At 27.8% G+C, this 15,666-nt stretch overlaps 2 protein-coding genes across 4 annotated transcripts; both read right to left on the bottom strand.

Moving 5' to 3' along the window:
- Window positions 1-804: 804 nt before the first annotated feature.
- LOC114123904 (alpha-tubulin N-acetyltransferase 1-like) lies at window positions 805-6,638 on the bottom strand. Of its 2 annotated transcripts, XM_050204408.1 has the most exons (9): window positions 5,946-6,638; window positions 5,786-5,880; window positions 4,416-4,562; window positions 2,596-2,767; window positions 1,686-1,830; window positions 1,540-1,576; window positions 1,388-1,469; window positions 1,268-1,323; window positions 805-1,188 (listed from the first exon to the last, which is right to left on the bottom strand). In XM_050204408.1, the coding sequence occupies exons 2-9, from the start codon at window positions 5,866-5,868 to the stop codon at window positions 1,059-1,061; spliced, it is 852 nt and encodes a 283-aa protein (XP_050060365.1). In that variant the 5' UTR covers window positions 5,869-5,880; window positions 5,946-6,638; the 3' UTR covers window positions 805-1,058. The 2 variants fall into 2 exon arrangements, with proteins under 2 accessions (XP_050060365.1, XP_027842843.2); XM_027987042.2 differs by having other exon boundaries at window positions 5,786-6,637.
- A 621-nt stretch (window positions 6,639-7,259) lies between these two features.
- On the bottom strand, window positions 7,260-14,585 carry LOC114123878 (MATH and LRR domain-containing protein PFE0570w-like). 2 transcript variants are annotated; one of them, XM_050203598.1, is made up of 4 exons: window positions 14,442-14,583; window positions 11,474-11,677; window positions 10,211-10,284; window positions 7,260-10,143 (listed from the first exon to the last, which is right to left on the bottom strand). In XM_050203598.1, the coding sequence occupies exon 4, from the start codon at window positions 10,116-10,118 to the stop codon at window positions 7,650-7,652; it is 2,469 nt and encodes an 822-aa protein (XP_050059555.1). In that variant the 5' UTR covers window positions 10,119-10,143; window positions 10,211-10,284; window positions 11,474-11,677; window positions 14,442-14,583; the 3' UTR covers window positions 7,260-7,649. The 2 variants fall into 2 exon arrangements, with proteins under 2 accessions (XP_050059555.1, XP_027842815.2); XM_027987014.2 differs by lacking the exon at window positions 11,474-11,677 and having other exon boundaries at window positions 14,442-14,585.
- Window positions 14,586-15,666: the final 1,081 nt, after the last annotated feature.

A 15,666-nucleotide genomic window follows, 5' to 3' on the forward strand; every position in this document is an offset into this window, starting at 1 on the left:
CAATTAAAAACTGAAGGTACTAATATATTATTAAAATATTTTCTATTAAAGACATGAGAATTAGGTACTTTAATGTAGGATATATAACTTAATAAAGTAATTTGTATCGTTAACTTTGTATAATTTTAGTACTTCCAAAAATTAGCTAGTCTAGCATGCCAATTGTGTTTATAGTTTTACGTAACCGGTATATTATGTTGATTCGTTCTGATTCATATTAGATAGCAGACACAGTACCATCTTTGGAGGGGGGGACCAAGGGGATAATAGCCTCGAGCAGTTCATTTTTTTGTATGCGTGGATGTGTGATAGAAACACAAAAAGCTTAGTTGTGAGCATCTTTACCGCCAATGTTAATTTCGGTATTTCGGTGGGGGGAGGTACAATAACCCCCTACAGAAAAATGTATATATTTTTAAATTTTTAATTCCCTTCATTACTTATTCCTATGGCATACCCTCTTGAAAATTTATGATATCCCCCTCCATGAGATAAACTATTTTATATACCCATTAACATGAATATAATTTTTATAACACACAACATAAAAAATACAAATTGCAATATTTATTATATTTATTCAATATATTAAATATTAATATAATATCAATTTAATAAATTAAAATGTTTTGAATTTTGTTGAATGTTGATACACATTACAAAATTATAGTTTTATACTATACAGTTAAAGCTTTAAATAAGAATAAATTATGTTAAGACTTAAGTTTAACATTGAATTTGTAACTATAAGTTACAATGCTAAATAATTAAAAAACTATTAATGTATAATAAAATAAACAAATAAATGAAAATTTAAGTTGGTGCGCAATAACAATATGTGCCATATAATATATTTGATTATTTAATAACTTTGTTATGAATGGAAATATTGGAAATATAAAAAATATTGAAAAAATAGTAACTAATAATTTAAATATTATACTTATTATTTATAAACTTTAACACAAAATGATAATAATTATACAATGTTAATTTTTAATATTTCATAGTGTTAAGGAAAAAAATATTAGAGAAAAATTTATACCAAGCAAAAAATATTAAATTGAATTATCATTTAGCATGTTCTGTATTAAATAATTCTGGTGAAATATTTGATCTCGTTTTGCAGGATTTCTATCCTGCTGTACATTTTGAAATGCATTAACTTCTTTGATCTGGTTTTCAACACTAATATAATTAAAAAATAATAATAATAATAATGAATTAATAAATAAAAATATGAAATTCAAAGTCTCAATATACTAACTAATTGATTCCTGGGTTGTAATATAATTCTGAATACATAGCGTTTTCTTGTGCAATCTATAAAATAATAATTACATAATATTTAGTAAATAGTTTAATCATTGCAGAGTAGTATATTTACTTCGCCCGTTGTTTTACGATGTGTTTGTATTTCAGGTTGTCCAAGTATTGATGATTGACATGTACATGCTGATACTAATGATCTATACAAAATCAAAAAATTAATTTTTATCGTTTAAAAAATACGTAATATTATAATTTATATTATTTTACCCGTTTCCAATATAATTGTTACAACTCCTTTCGTTGACTACGAACACAATTTATTATTTCATTAATACTTTTTTTCATTAGGTAAATTTAAAAAATTTATAAATGAAATGCATATTATAGTAGGTATATTTAAGTTGAATTCTCACATGTGTCGTCGAAAAACTCCTCATAGATTATGAAATAGTTTCCCTGGTTTACTAGTTTAGATAATTGAAAATGTTTCCACATAAACTGCAATAGGTTTTTAGTCGGTTTCTCAATAGCCAAATTTTTGGCGCATAAATGCATATCCTTTAAAAATAAATACATAACAAAAATTAGTTTTCTTGAATAAAAACTATTTTATAAAAATATGATTGGTAATTGTTATTGTTTCACCTCTGCATCAACACAATAATACATTTATTGCTCTATTGGATAGTCATCAACAATTTACAAGCTGGATTCTAATATTATACATAATACGATCAACACTTTTAAATTTATAATATTGTTGAACTAGACAAGTATCTCACTGAAAATATTCTAAAGGTTGTGGAGACGTGGATTTCAACTAACCGAGGCAATAGAAAGCGCCATGTAACCGCAACACAATTAATGTTTTGGAATAGTATTTGGCAGAATTCGTGTCATAGATAAGATAACTCGATAGAAAAGGTGTATTTGTAACTAGATATTTCTGAGTTTTGACCTTAATCATAATTAAATACTTTTATATTTATTAATTTAATTTAATTTAATTTTTTTACTATAGTTATAACTTTTAAACTTTTTATCTTATAAGTTATAACATAATATACTTTTAACAGCGTCTAGCATTATTTAAATATCGAAACTATATTAACTTTAATTAATAATATATTATATAAACATATATTAATGATTGTTGGTTTAGATTAAATACGTAATATTATTGGTGATAAATCGGTTTAAAACATCAATGGTATATTTCGATGAGTGGTTATAGGCAGGTTAGAAATAGAACGTTTACAAACAGATATTAAATAATATGAAAATATTAAATAATTTACAAAAATAATATGTCAATGTTATTACCCGCAGCATGTAATCGATCAGATATTTTCCATAACCTTTATGCTGTCTGGATTCGTGGATATAGAAATCCATCAAACAGTAAACCATGGTTTCTTTACAAGATCCTACAGCTTTGTTGTAGAGACATAATTTCTTCCATCCCATCTTTAAAATTCCAACAATAACAAAATGCCTTGACAAAAAATACAGTAGTTACAATAAAATCTAATGTCAAATTTATTATTTCATGTACATACAAATTACTGATAAAAAATAAATAAGTTCTTAATTGAATTTGACGTAAAAAATGGCAACAAAACAATAATAAAATCAATATTATAAATAATTGATGTCTTTTATGTACAATATGAACTCCATTCATAATTAATTTTTTATTTATACAACAAATATTATATACTTACATCCTACCTCCTACAAGTTTAACACACATAACGGTCAACGGGTAATCTATCCGATAATTAATTTTTACTGTTTAGAGTAAGAGAGAAGATATTATACAAACTAACGAGAACGAGAACGACGTATAAAGGTATAGTTAAAATAGTTAAATGGACGTCCATTAAATATGGATAGATATAGCTGTAATAGAAAATCGAAAATGTCCATACGGTTATGAATTAGCTACATAGACCTATACTAACACTTTTATCCTTCTAATCACTCACATAATATACGATTAACAACTACTAAACGTGATTCGGGTGTATACTATCTTCTAACTTAAATTTTTAATGCCCATATTGGCCATATCATGATACAATATAACATGGTAAAACATTTCGTGTTACAGGGTTTATTAAACGTAATTGTACTGATTTTAAAACTATCGTTTGTCTAAAAGTTTTATTTTTCTCCCTTGTGAGGTCGTCGATATGTTAGAACTTAGAAGTCTCGACAGTTATCTAATTCAGTTGATTAACTTGTAAAAATATAGCGGCGTTTTTTGAGAATAATATAGTTTTTAAACTAGGAAAGACTTGTGTGGGTTTGGGTGTTAAATATATTATTGTTATAGAACTTGGTCTAGAACCATTAACTTCTAAACGTTTATATAATGATGTAGCTTTTATTTACAAGTTAATTTCTGAACTAATTTACATAGGTAATACAGAAAAACGAATTATTAATATATATATTAAACTTCCATTTGACATCTGTAATTATTTATACTCATCCCTCTTATGATTGTAGGTACTTGCATCATTTGGAAGAGTTGGAACCCACCTAGGATTACGTAGTGCAAACTTATAGACACCACTGCTTCTAAATCATGTACATAATATCTTCTATCAGTTCTATATCAATATGAAAAAATACGATAAATGTTCTACTTTTCCCTTTTTTAAATTGTATACTTATAAGTTATAATCATCATACTTAAGCTTAACTATATTATCAAAATATATAAGATCAATCATGAGTAATAATTACAGCAAGCAATAAACTATACGTGGTTAAGTGGTTTTAGGATGAAGAAAGAATCTATAAGTAGTATTTATATATAGGCTAGCTATTATAGCACTAGTTCCTTAATCGCTATTCTAAAAATCAAATTGAAATCAACATCTGTTTTTTTAAATATTAATATGAATTAGCGCATGCATAATCTACTAATTTTACTTAATTAATTATAAATAAAGATCGGTAATACTAAACAAACAACTTATTGAGTGGATATAAATTATAGTCAATAGAGGTTTAATGTTTATAGGTTGCAGTGGTACTGTGGTAGCATCCTCTACAAAAAAAATCTGGAAATGCTATGACCAAGATATATTTAATTAGATATAATTTATTAATATAGATTAGGTATATCTTACGGTGAAGAATTGTGTTCGATCATCATGTAGAGGACATGATCGGAATTGATGAGCATTTCTGCGCTGGTAATCGGCGACTTTAATTCTTGTGCCATTGCTGACACTTTGCCCATCTCGTCGACCATCCATCCCATTTTATTTCTCAAACTTGACAAAAACATAATAAATCATTATATTACCAGAATTATACCGTCGCTGCAGTACGAGCAAAGTAATTTATTAGTAACTAATAATTTAAATAAATTTTATTTTTTAGAAATAAAGGCTGACACAGTGGACACATTGGCATAGCGTAACGAATGCACCTGCCACCTATAGTATGCAAAGATTAATATAACAAATCCATCAAAGTAACCTTCTCAATTATGAGGTAAGTCGTGTGAACATTCCTACTGTATAAAATATTAACTCACTTTTTAAATAGCCTATAGTTTATATAGCGTATTATGTTAACTAAATGCCTAAAAAACGGCTCTCCGCAAGTTACCTACTTACATAATTTTAGCGCTCCTTAACTTGGAATTTTAATCACGCCATTACGATACGTAAGTAATAATAGTAATAATAATTTAATACCTACTTACTATAGTTACTGATTACTTAGTAGTATTATATGTATATTATATGAGTATTTTATAGTATACAATAATATAAACAATGTCGTAAATAAATATGAATATTTTATGTAAGTAGTGATATACCTAAATAAAAAGCACATTTTAATTAACACTAATATTATGCATTTAAAAACGGCAAAAACAAGAAATGGTAAATACTATAAGTAAACAATTTTTTTTTCAATTTCTTTTTTTTAAAAGAATTTTTAGATTGTTATAATAACATAAATTCTATATTTTTTTTATAGAACATGGTTGTAGATATTTATAGGAAGTATATTTTGTCAGCTCTGAAACGTAAATACGAGGAATTCGATATTTGCAGTACAATGTGTCCGACAAAATTTTTAAAAATAACCAAATTATTGGAAATATGAATATAATAAATTGTCCAATGACATACTTCAATATTTATAGTAGTTTTAGATAATAACAACCGATAACGTATACGTATCTACTATAGTACTATTTGAAAATCAAAATTCATGTTTTCATTTGTGTACTCGTAACTTGTATACTTTATAGGACATTTGAATTATATTTTTTATTTCTTTTATTGTGTAAAAAACTCCTATAAATAGCATTGAAAACCGCAAATAAGCATAAATTGGTAAAATAAAATTTCTTTTACATCAGAAAAATGTGAAATAAATTTGTGTCTTACTTTCGATGTTTAATGACTCATCAAAAATATATATGTATTTGCTAGAACTTCCGAGCCTTGAATAAATAATTAATGTGCAATACACTTACTCAACATTATTCTCATATCCCACAGCTGTCAGCGTGTTGTCGATCTTTAGCACTTCACTATTGGTGAAGCTATTGAACTCCATGGCACCTCGTATCTAAACAAGGCACTCTTGTGTTCCCGCAAAAATCGTTTGGTTTAACAATAATAGTAGCTACTTACATCAGCCGTGTATATACTGTTACGTATAAATTATACTTGTATAATGGTTGATATATTATAGTATTATATATGTTTTAACGAGCGTGTCAGAATTTGCTATACACTTATAAAAAACAATGTAAAATGGCGTTTATGACGGGAACGACTGCGGACTGCGGTAGTACGGTTTCAGGTCTACAACGCTGAACTCAAAACAGGACACACGGCCGCAGCGCACAGCGTTCCTGTGGGAGATACGCAACACAGGCTGTTTACCGCGAGGAAAGAAAACAATTCGGTTGTAAACGAGCGGGTTGCCTGAAAATTCGGAATTCTCTTGCCGCTCCTTCCATAAAAAAGATTTTGATCCATTTTATTCAAGAAAGATTGTTGATGATGAAATGTCTGATACGAGTATTAGATTTTATAGGAGTCTGATGGTCGATGGATCGAGTAGTCTAGACTATTTTAGAGTATAGAGTGTATAGTAGATTACTTTGTCATCACGTTTTGAAGCTGCTTCAATCTTCAATATTGAAGGTATTTTTTAGCAACAAATTTAAAGTTGACGGTGCTTAAAGAATGAGAAGTCAATTATAACAAAACATTGTACTTTTTAGTTTTTTTTATGATTGAAAAAATAGGAAAGAAATTGAGTTTATAATATACCAGTTTTCGGCAGAATTACACAACATTTATAAATTTTTTGGAATTCAGAAAGAATCGTCAACTAGTTTTTAATTTGTTAGATTACTATTTTATTACTATAAACATTATTTTGAACTTTCAAAAATATTTGATCCTATGTGTTAACCATTTAAAAACATTTGAAATTTTCAATTTACATTAATATATAATATATATTATATATATTTATACAAGTAATTGGATATTAAATAAAAAAAATGATTCTAGTTCTTTTGTTACAATTATTGCAAAATAATTAAAATTTTATTTTAAGGTTATTATTACCTATAAATTTATAAATTATAAATATATAAAAAAAATATATTAGTATTATCTAATAATAAAATATTCTATCAAAATATTAAAGTAAACTCACAAACATAATTAACTTATCTAATTAATTTAGGAACAAAAACTTAAGGAAATGAAATATTAACCATACAACGCTGGCTACTAATTTTTACTTTAAAAATAGCTTTAGTTCAAAATTAATTGAAAAATAATACATAAAAATGTGATAAGTTGTATACTTGTACTCCAAGTACACAAAAAGAGTATAGAGAAAATCTCTACAGCTTTATAGTATAGTTGTTTATTAGGTTACTTAGGTGGTATAATCTAGTTTTAATAATAGTAAAACATAATATATAAGTATATTAAATACATTTAATCATAAAAATTAAAAATTATACAATTATAGTATTAAAATATTACTAATAAAAATAACAAATTAGATCAATCAACACTTTTGATAAAAAGTGAAAACAAAAAATAAATATAATTATGTCTTACTATTCTAATTAATTAAAAAGAAATATACTTGTTACTTAAGTCTGTTTAAAAATTGTTTTATCAATTTAAATAATGATTAACGAGTATATACAATACAACAAAGTAATATATTGATCATGACATGTTCCTTTACAAATTTTTATAATTTATATACATACATATTTGATGGTTTGTACTTAATAGGAATCATAAACAAGATTTACCATAAGAGAAATATACAAAATATCAATATGTATAAAATATTTATCATATTGAATTTAACTCTTTTATAAGATTTACAATTTCAGTGGCTGTTGTGTAGCGTTTACAAAGTTTATGTTCTAAGGACTGATTGATATAAACTGAAGCTCTGAACGTTCTATCCAGTACAATACACTTGTTTGCACTGGGGACACCAAACTTGCCAATTGACATTTGTGAAATTACATACCTTGGTGGATTGGTGACAATGCTTAAGCTCCATGACGGCATTGTCTTTGAAAGTTCAAGCATCAAGTCTTTCAAGTTATTTGTTTCATAGGCCGCACCTTCTCTGATAGGTTCTAACTTATACTCTACATCTATATTTCCACTTATATAATTATATAAGTTTAACCCAGACTTGGAATCAGCATCTTTAACAATAGGCGATATTGTTACCATCGATGGTGTCACTGATTTGGAGTACTTTTTACGGAATACAGACAGAGGCTCATCTACAACTGTTCTCCTAAGAGAGGTGATTGGGATGTTAAAACGTTTAGAAAGAAGTTGAATTTCGTATTCACTATGCGATTCTAATTCATTTTCAACAGATTGTAAGCACAATTCTGGAGAGTACTTAAGTTCTTTTTTTGACATATTTTTAACAACTCTTTGAGGTGAAACCATGGCACTAGGCACTTGTGGTTTTGATGTATTGTTTGCTTTCTTCGTACAAGACTGTATATCGATTGTATCAGGTTCTGGTGACTTTTTCTTTAATTGTTGGTTAGCTGATTCTCTACATTGCCGGCTGATGGCTTCAGATAGTATAGCCATACCGTAACTCATTTCAGGATTTTCAGGGCTTATTGTTGAAACTGATAAATAATCAGAATCGGATATTGGTTCTAGTGTACTTAAATGTGATTGTTGAACATTTTTATTGGAAAATGAATTATCAGTAACTGTTGTGGGTATAAAAGAAACATTACTAGATAAGGTTCCACTAGACAATGTATTGCAAACAGGATTAGACACAGCATCATTACAGACACCTGGTATTGATTGGTCAAGAGGAATATTGAATGTAATTGATATACCATCATTTTGCACAACAGGAACATTTAATGATGATCTATTTGTATTATCACTATTTGTAATCGAGGTATGAGAATCTTCTGGATTTAATTGATCTAACATTTTAGTTTTAACTTTTTTACTGTTAGAATTTTTTGATTTTTGAGTTTTTGATATTCTTTTAACTGTCTTATAATTATTAACATCTAGTGTTGAATCATTAGACAATTCTTCGTTATTAGATTTTGAGATATTTTTAACTAATTTGCCTCCACTCCACTCATCACTCCACTTTTTTTTAATTTTAGGCGGATTATCAGTGCTTCTAAGCATCAGGGTATCATCCTCAAAGTTTTGAGATAAATTTAGTTCTTCGTCAGTGTCTAGTTCCTTACAAATCTTGCCCGAATTTGGAGTTTGCTCTAAATTGTCTTCGTTATTAAACTTATTTTCAATATTTGGTTTTTGACATTTTTCTTTTTTTAAAGAAGTACGAGCACGTTTTCTAGGAATTTCGATTTTGTTGCTTGTTACATGATCAAAAGTTGTACCATTTTTATTTATGGTATTTACAACGGGCTTCTTTTTATTAGAAACAATAGATTTAGATGTTTTAGCTTTGGGAACTTCTGGTGTAACAAAATTATCACTAAATTGAACTTTATTAACTTGAAGTTCATGAAGTTTATCAACATCGTTTATATTATTTGTCGAAGATTTTTTTTTATTATCAATATTAGATTTAGGTGTTTTATTCTTAAGAGTTTTTGTAGAAACTCCATTATTGCTTTCTTCAAGTTCAGAAGATGAGTTATTTTTGCTAACATTACTCAGTACAGGCTTTTTTCTGTTCGATGTAATAGATTTGAGTGTTTTAGTTTTTGGAGATTTTGATGGTACAGTAGAATTATCAGTTTTTGTGACTTCATTAATTGAATTATCATTATTTACATCGAGTACTATAGGCTTTTTTTTAACAGCAATGATAGATTTAGATACTTTAAATTTAGCAGGTTTTGACGAACCCTTTTTAGGAATTATTTCTTCATCATCATCATCATCATCTATAAAACTGATTGGGTAAGTCATGGTATTAGATATTTCACTAAAATCATCATTAGACTTTAAAGAACCTCGGATTTTATTTTTTTTTGGTTCTTTTGGAGGAGTATCAGTTTTTCCTGATTCGGTCTTATTCAATTGGGGTTTTTTGATCATGCATTTCTTTTTTTTTACATTTTCTGATTGATTGCCATCTTCTGTTCTAGGTTTGGTACGTTTTCTAGATATCCTTGAAGATCTTTTTATTTCAGCAATAGGTTGATTGCTTATACCAGCATTATTTGATAACACCGAAACAGCAGCTTCATTATTAGATGTTGTTGGGACGTCATCAAAACGCAGTAGCTTTACGGCGCAATTTAAATTCATGTTGTCAATCAAGTTGGTAGTCATTGAGAATATTTTTTTTCATCAATAACTAAATTAAAAATTATACAATTAATCAAATTATTTTTATTTACATGATAACAGTATAATATACATACTTAAATTTCAAGGTAAAATACATAACCAATGGTGTAATCTTGATATACTATATAATCGTTTTTAACTGAATCACCTAAAAAATGTCAAACGAGTAATAAATTTTATTGCATAATATTTAAATTATGTTTACCAAATAGAATGTTTATACATAATATAATTAACAGTTCACAAACATCTTTATTTTATTGATTGGAAATAATCACATAATAATAATATTATTTCAATAAAAAAATTATAGGTAGCTTATAAAAAATAAAGGCAAACACCTAGATGTGCATAAGATAACTATCCACAGATTCTTAAAATCAAATAACTCAAGATCTTTGTATAAAACTATAAAAAAAACTTTACATAGTTTACTACTGAAATTGACAAATTAGTGTTTGTGTATATAAAAGTACAATATTATAACATTGCTTAAAATGTTGATGTCCACAGTGTAAACATAAATAGGAATATTAATCCCTATTTATAAATCAAATTTTGTGATTGCAAAGTGCAAACAAAAAATAGTTTTAAACACAATTGGTCAATTATATGAGTAACAAGATATATTTTGAATTTAGTTAATATATAAAAAAAACTGTAAATATAACACAACTGTACAACAAAATCAAAAAAAATAATCAAGCAATCAAGATTATTAATTCACATCCTTAACAAAAATCTAATGTGTTTAATATTAATGCCTAAATAATAATAGATAAACAAATAATATAATATTAGTTAATTAAATTAATACGTACAATATATAATAGTGGAACCTCGATAACTCGAATCGGCAGGGGGCAAAAATACAATTCAAGTTATCCAAAATTCAACTTAAAGAAAATATATAAAATATATATTGTAAAGCAAAGGAAAAAGCATTTCTTCGAATTATCGGAAATTCGACTTATACAGGTTCCACTATAATAAAATTGTTAAGAAGTCAGAAACTCACAACTCATAAGTGCAAAATGGAGAAATAGCAAAGGGCATTTTCAAGTAGATATGGGTTGATTATTGAAACATGACTGGCCATGAACATACATTTAACTGTATTAGTCCTGAAAGGTAAAGCATTTTCGAGGTACCTAAATGAAGGTCCAAATCACTCACTACAGTGAACTAAGACTTAATATGCCTCTCAAGAGTCAAGTTTTTACAATATTTATACATGTGGACCAAAATATGTATAGATAAGACAAGGTATAAATGGAAGACAACGGACATAATAATATTACAATAGTATGGTGGGTAGTGCTAGAAGTTGTACTCACATTCAGTTTGAAAAATTAAAACAGCGATCGTTGCTAGTTGGCTGAAACCTAGTCGGCAGGAACCACAAGTCTCATTAACATGAATTGTGGATTACGATTCGTAAAAAGGTTCGTAGGTAGCTGCTGCATGGTCGTCGCGCGTGCCAAAATAATATATAGTGCGCCGTGGACAGCGGATCGAGATTTGTATATACTGTGTATAAACTATAAATATATATTATTATAGTATTTAGTATTAACATTTATACGTGAATGATAATAAACAGAGTTTTGGATGACTTGATAACATGGCACGCACGCGCACAACCTGGTAGCCGGTAACGCGGGAAAAACACTGTCCAAGTGCCCGAAACAGAATCTGATGGACTATACAAAGCACAGATCACCGACAGAGCACACTACTAGTCAATCGAACCAGTGTTGATAAAAAAAAAGTCTATACTTAACTTTTAAAACACGTCATTCAATCCTAATGGCTAACGTCTTACGTCGGATATTCTCCGATTGTGGGTACAACATACAACCGATGCGCACCTGGCCGAAGTCGACGGATATTGAACGATTTTATATGTATTTTCATAGATTTCTGAATTACAAATATTTTCAAGTATTTTATCAGACGAGGTCTGGTGGTGGTAAATTATCGTAATATTAGGGTTGACCACTTGGTCACTCAGCGTACATTTTTAAATAATTTGGTACAAATGGTTTTTACTGTTTCAAGTTTTCACCAATTTTTTGATTGTAGGAATGTTTTATTAGTTTATCACTTTCAAATATTGCCGTGGAATGTATATAGTCTAATACGCCAAAATACCGTCAACACAAAGCGTGTTAATCGATTATTAAAATTTGTAAAAATTTTATCAACAGAAATATTATTTATTTCATAAAATAATAAATAAACACTTTTTTGAATTTTTCATTACTTAAGTATTAAGATAGTGTAATACTGAAACTAAAATAAACACAATTTCACCATTAAAAAGTTAATCTAACAAATAGAAAATGCAATCGTTATCTAAATAAATTTCAATAATTTGTTATTTTTATTACAAAATTTCAAATATTTTGATATAAATATTATTTACAGTCAACAATCCCCACATTGTATCATCTTAATCTTTAAATATTGACAAATTCATGGAAATTATATTTAACGAATTCATGATTTTATGATTATTGAAAATGTAATCGGTGTTAACTTTAATCTTAGGTTAATCATAGATATTTTTCGCCCAACACTGAGTCAATATTCAATATAATATAATAATATTATATATAGTTAATATTATTTTACTAATAATATAAAATTTATTGATTTGATATAAATATAATTTTAATTTAATACAGTATAAGTTTAGAGTAACTCTTGTTGTTGGACACGTCTATAATAGTCGTGAAACAATTATTTAGTAATAAACGATTACAATATTAATATTAAAATAACATAAGTAATTTTTAAAGATTAAAGGGTTTACCTAATCTGATTGATTATCAATATTATAAACGAATGGGGTAACTAATAAGTTCTATAATTAGTAAATCTCAAACATATTATACTTGATAAAATTAAAAGTGTGTGTAATCTCTTTCAGTAGTTTTTATTATTATTAATATAGTAGATAACATAACCTATTAAAATATTTGGTTATTGATGTAAAAATATCGATTTTCGTTTTAATTTGAAAATTCACTAAGAAAACTTGATTAATTATGAAATAATAGTTATATTTTCCTAAGATGGTGTATTTATATATAGCTGCTAGTGAGAAGAATATACATAAATAGAAATATCATAAATTCATAACTAATCAAAATAAACAAAACAGCTGGAGCCTAATATTTGTGTTCTTAAACACAAAAATAGATATTCTTTATAAATAAGTAGATACCTGTATATTATGCAATTTACAATATTTGTTCGAAATTCAAAAACAATGAACAGTAATTATTAGGCAAGTCCCTATTGATGATATAAATTACCATATGTAATAATATAATATACAATTATAAATAAGTAGGTACAATCATTCATATTATATTTAAACGAAATACCTTTATTTGTTTTATATCCGGTTAAACGTTTATTAAATATTTAATAATATCTTAATGAATAATGATTAAGTTTACTTAAAATACCTTTTACTTTATACACATTATTTATGTATTTCACAATATTGCAATAAATAAACTCTTTATAGTTAAAATTAGTTTAAAGTAATAAAAGATAATAATCAAAATTATTATAGAATTAACTCCACTTGTGTGTATTAAAATAAATAAAAAATGGTTGAAAACAAAGTAACGCAGATTACTTTATTATCAGTTTAATTACATATCTACGATATCTATAAATAAAATTAAATAAATAAATAAAAAAATATCAATCTAATAAAATATAGGCGCCAATAAGATCGATGATAATGCTATGTATCATTCCAAAAGAATAATGCACATGTGCACAACCATATATAGATCCGAATTTCAACCGATTGGTTGTTGTTTATATGGTTTATTTTTAAACCGTTTCCTAAAAACAACTAAAGGTAAGTTTCAATTTTTCGACGGATTTAACATTTCAATTTGTATTACGTTTTATTATAAGCTGGTAATATCGTAATATTATTATGTTTTAACTGTTTTAAGACGTACTTTGATTGAACAGCAATTATATCTAAATAAGCAATATTTGGCATTTTCTCACGCATTTCATTCGCACAATATTTTCGTTATTTATATCTTACACATAAACAATAAAAATATATAATGCACTTATAATAAAATTGTTGTTGTCGATCGTAACGGTCGTTAAAAACCCGATATTGCGACACAACACGCTGGAGTGATTTACACACGGTGGGTATTAAAAACGGTATTTTAATTTAAATTTTTCAATAAAATACGTACAAAATGCGCAGGGTATCATCGTACACATTAATGTCATATCTACTTGAGTTTTACTTACTTTGAGGTATAATATTTCACTATAGTACGACTGGCACTGGGCAACTCAATATCAACGTCACGCGGTCCGAACTCCGAGTGTCCGACGACATACAGAACGACGGCTTCAACAACAACGTGTGAAGACTATACGACGAATAAATGATAACGATAGCACGAGACGCGAGAGAGCGTGCTCGCGACTTGCGAGTCCTGACGTGTCACGGTTGTGCGGACCGTCGCGCCGCGGTGACGCACGATCATATGGTACCCTGTTATTGCGGTATCAAACTTAACCCTCGGCGCTCGGTTTAATCCGTGGTTTAATACGTCTTGGAAAACTACTCCGTCGGGCCGGCCATAATCTCGCGGACCGGCGGGACGGGTCGGGATTATCATGGGCGGGCCCGATTGCCAGCTGGTGCAACTCGCGTTGCGCCGGGCCGACGGTGATGGACCAGGGTACGATGAATGGCAACCAGCCGGGCGATCGCCGCCGCGCCAATAATAACTACTATAATATTATACACCTATAACATTAATTCTTACGATAATATTATATTATACGTTTGCTGTTGTTTATCAGAACGGTCTGGATTTCTAAAGTCAAAGTGCATTTTTATATTTCATATTGAGTTCTCTGCTATTATCGAAAACGATAAATTCCATGTGCATAATATTCGTAATATACAGACGGAGGTGAAACTTTTTATTTTTGAACTACATTAATTTTAGCATTTTTAAGCGAACTAATCAATTTTTCGAATTTTTTACTGTAATATTGATTCACTGCACGAGCTTTAGAGTAAATTGGGAAATTATAAGAATTAAGTGTATGTAATATGTATAATATATTATTTTCAAAATATTTGCGTTAAGTGTTTAGGTATTTTTCATCCGTATCAAACGTCAATCATGTCGTAAATGAATGCGATAACGTTTTTATCTATCTCCAATTTCCAGTAATTATCGGATAAGGTATCAACACTACTGTCAACGACTAAATTGGTCAGTTTGAGTCTTTTGAGATACCTCGCGATTCGCGATTGCCAATTTCTAGTATACTGTTGTCTGTTTACTTATTATGCGTACCGATAAGTTTGGTATTTTATTTTTGTATTGTTGTTATTTGAGTTAAGATAACAATTCCGATACCGAAAGTTAAACTGTTGTTTGTTATTGTATTCATAATTTCGTGTTTATAAAAAAATATTGGTCATTTTCTTAGGGCATTATTGCGTTGAATT

Source organism: Aphis gossypii, chromosome 3 (assembly GCF_020184175.1).
Source record: "Aphis gossypii isolate Hap1 chromosome 3, ASM2018417v2, whole genome shotgun sequence".
NCBI lineage: Eukaryota > Metazoa > Arthropoda > Insecta > Hemiptera > Aphididae > Aphis > Aphis gossypii.

Excerpts from the sequence above, each read along its gene's own strand:
- LOC114123904 (XM_050204408.1), bottom strand. The coding sequence starts at position 5,868 with ATGGAGTTCAATAGCTTCACCAATAGTGAAGTGCTAAAGATCGACAAC. Across the intron at positions 4,563-5,785 it reads GGATATGAGAATAATGTTGA|TTTGAGAAATAAAATGGGAT; the intron begins GTAAGTGTATTG and ends GTTTTTGTCAAG. Across the intron at positions 2,768-4,415 it reads ATCGAACACAATTCTTCACC|GCATTTTGTTATTGTTGGAA; the intron begins GTAAGATATACC and ends TTTTTTGTCAAG.
- LOC114123878 (XM_027987014.2), bottom strand. The coding sequence starts at position 10,118 with ATGACTACCAACTTGATTGACAACATGAATTTAAATTGCGCCGTAAAG.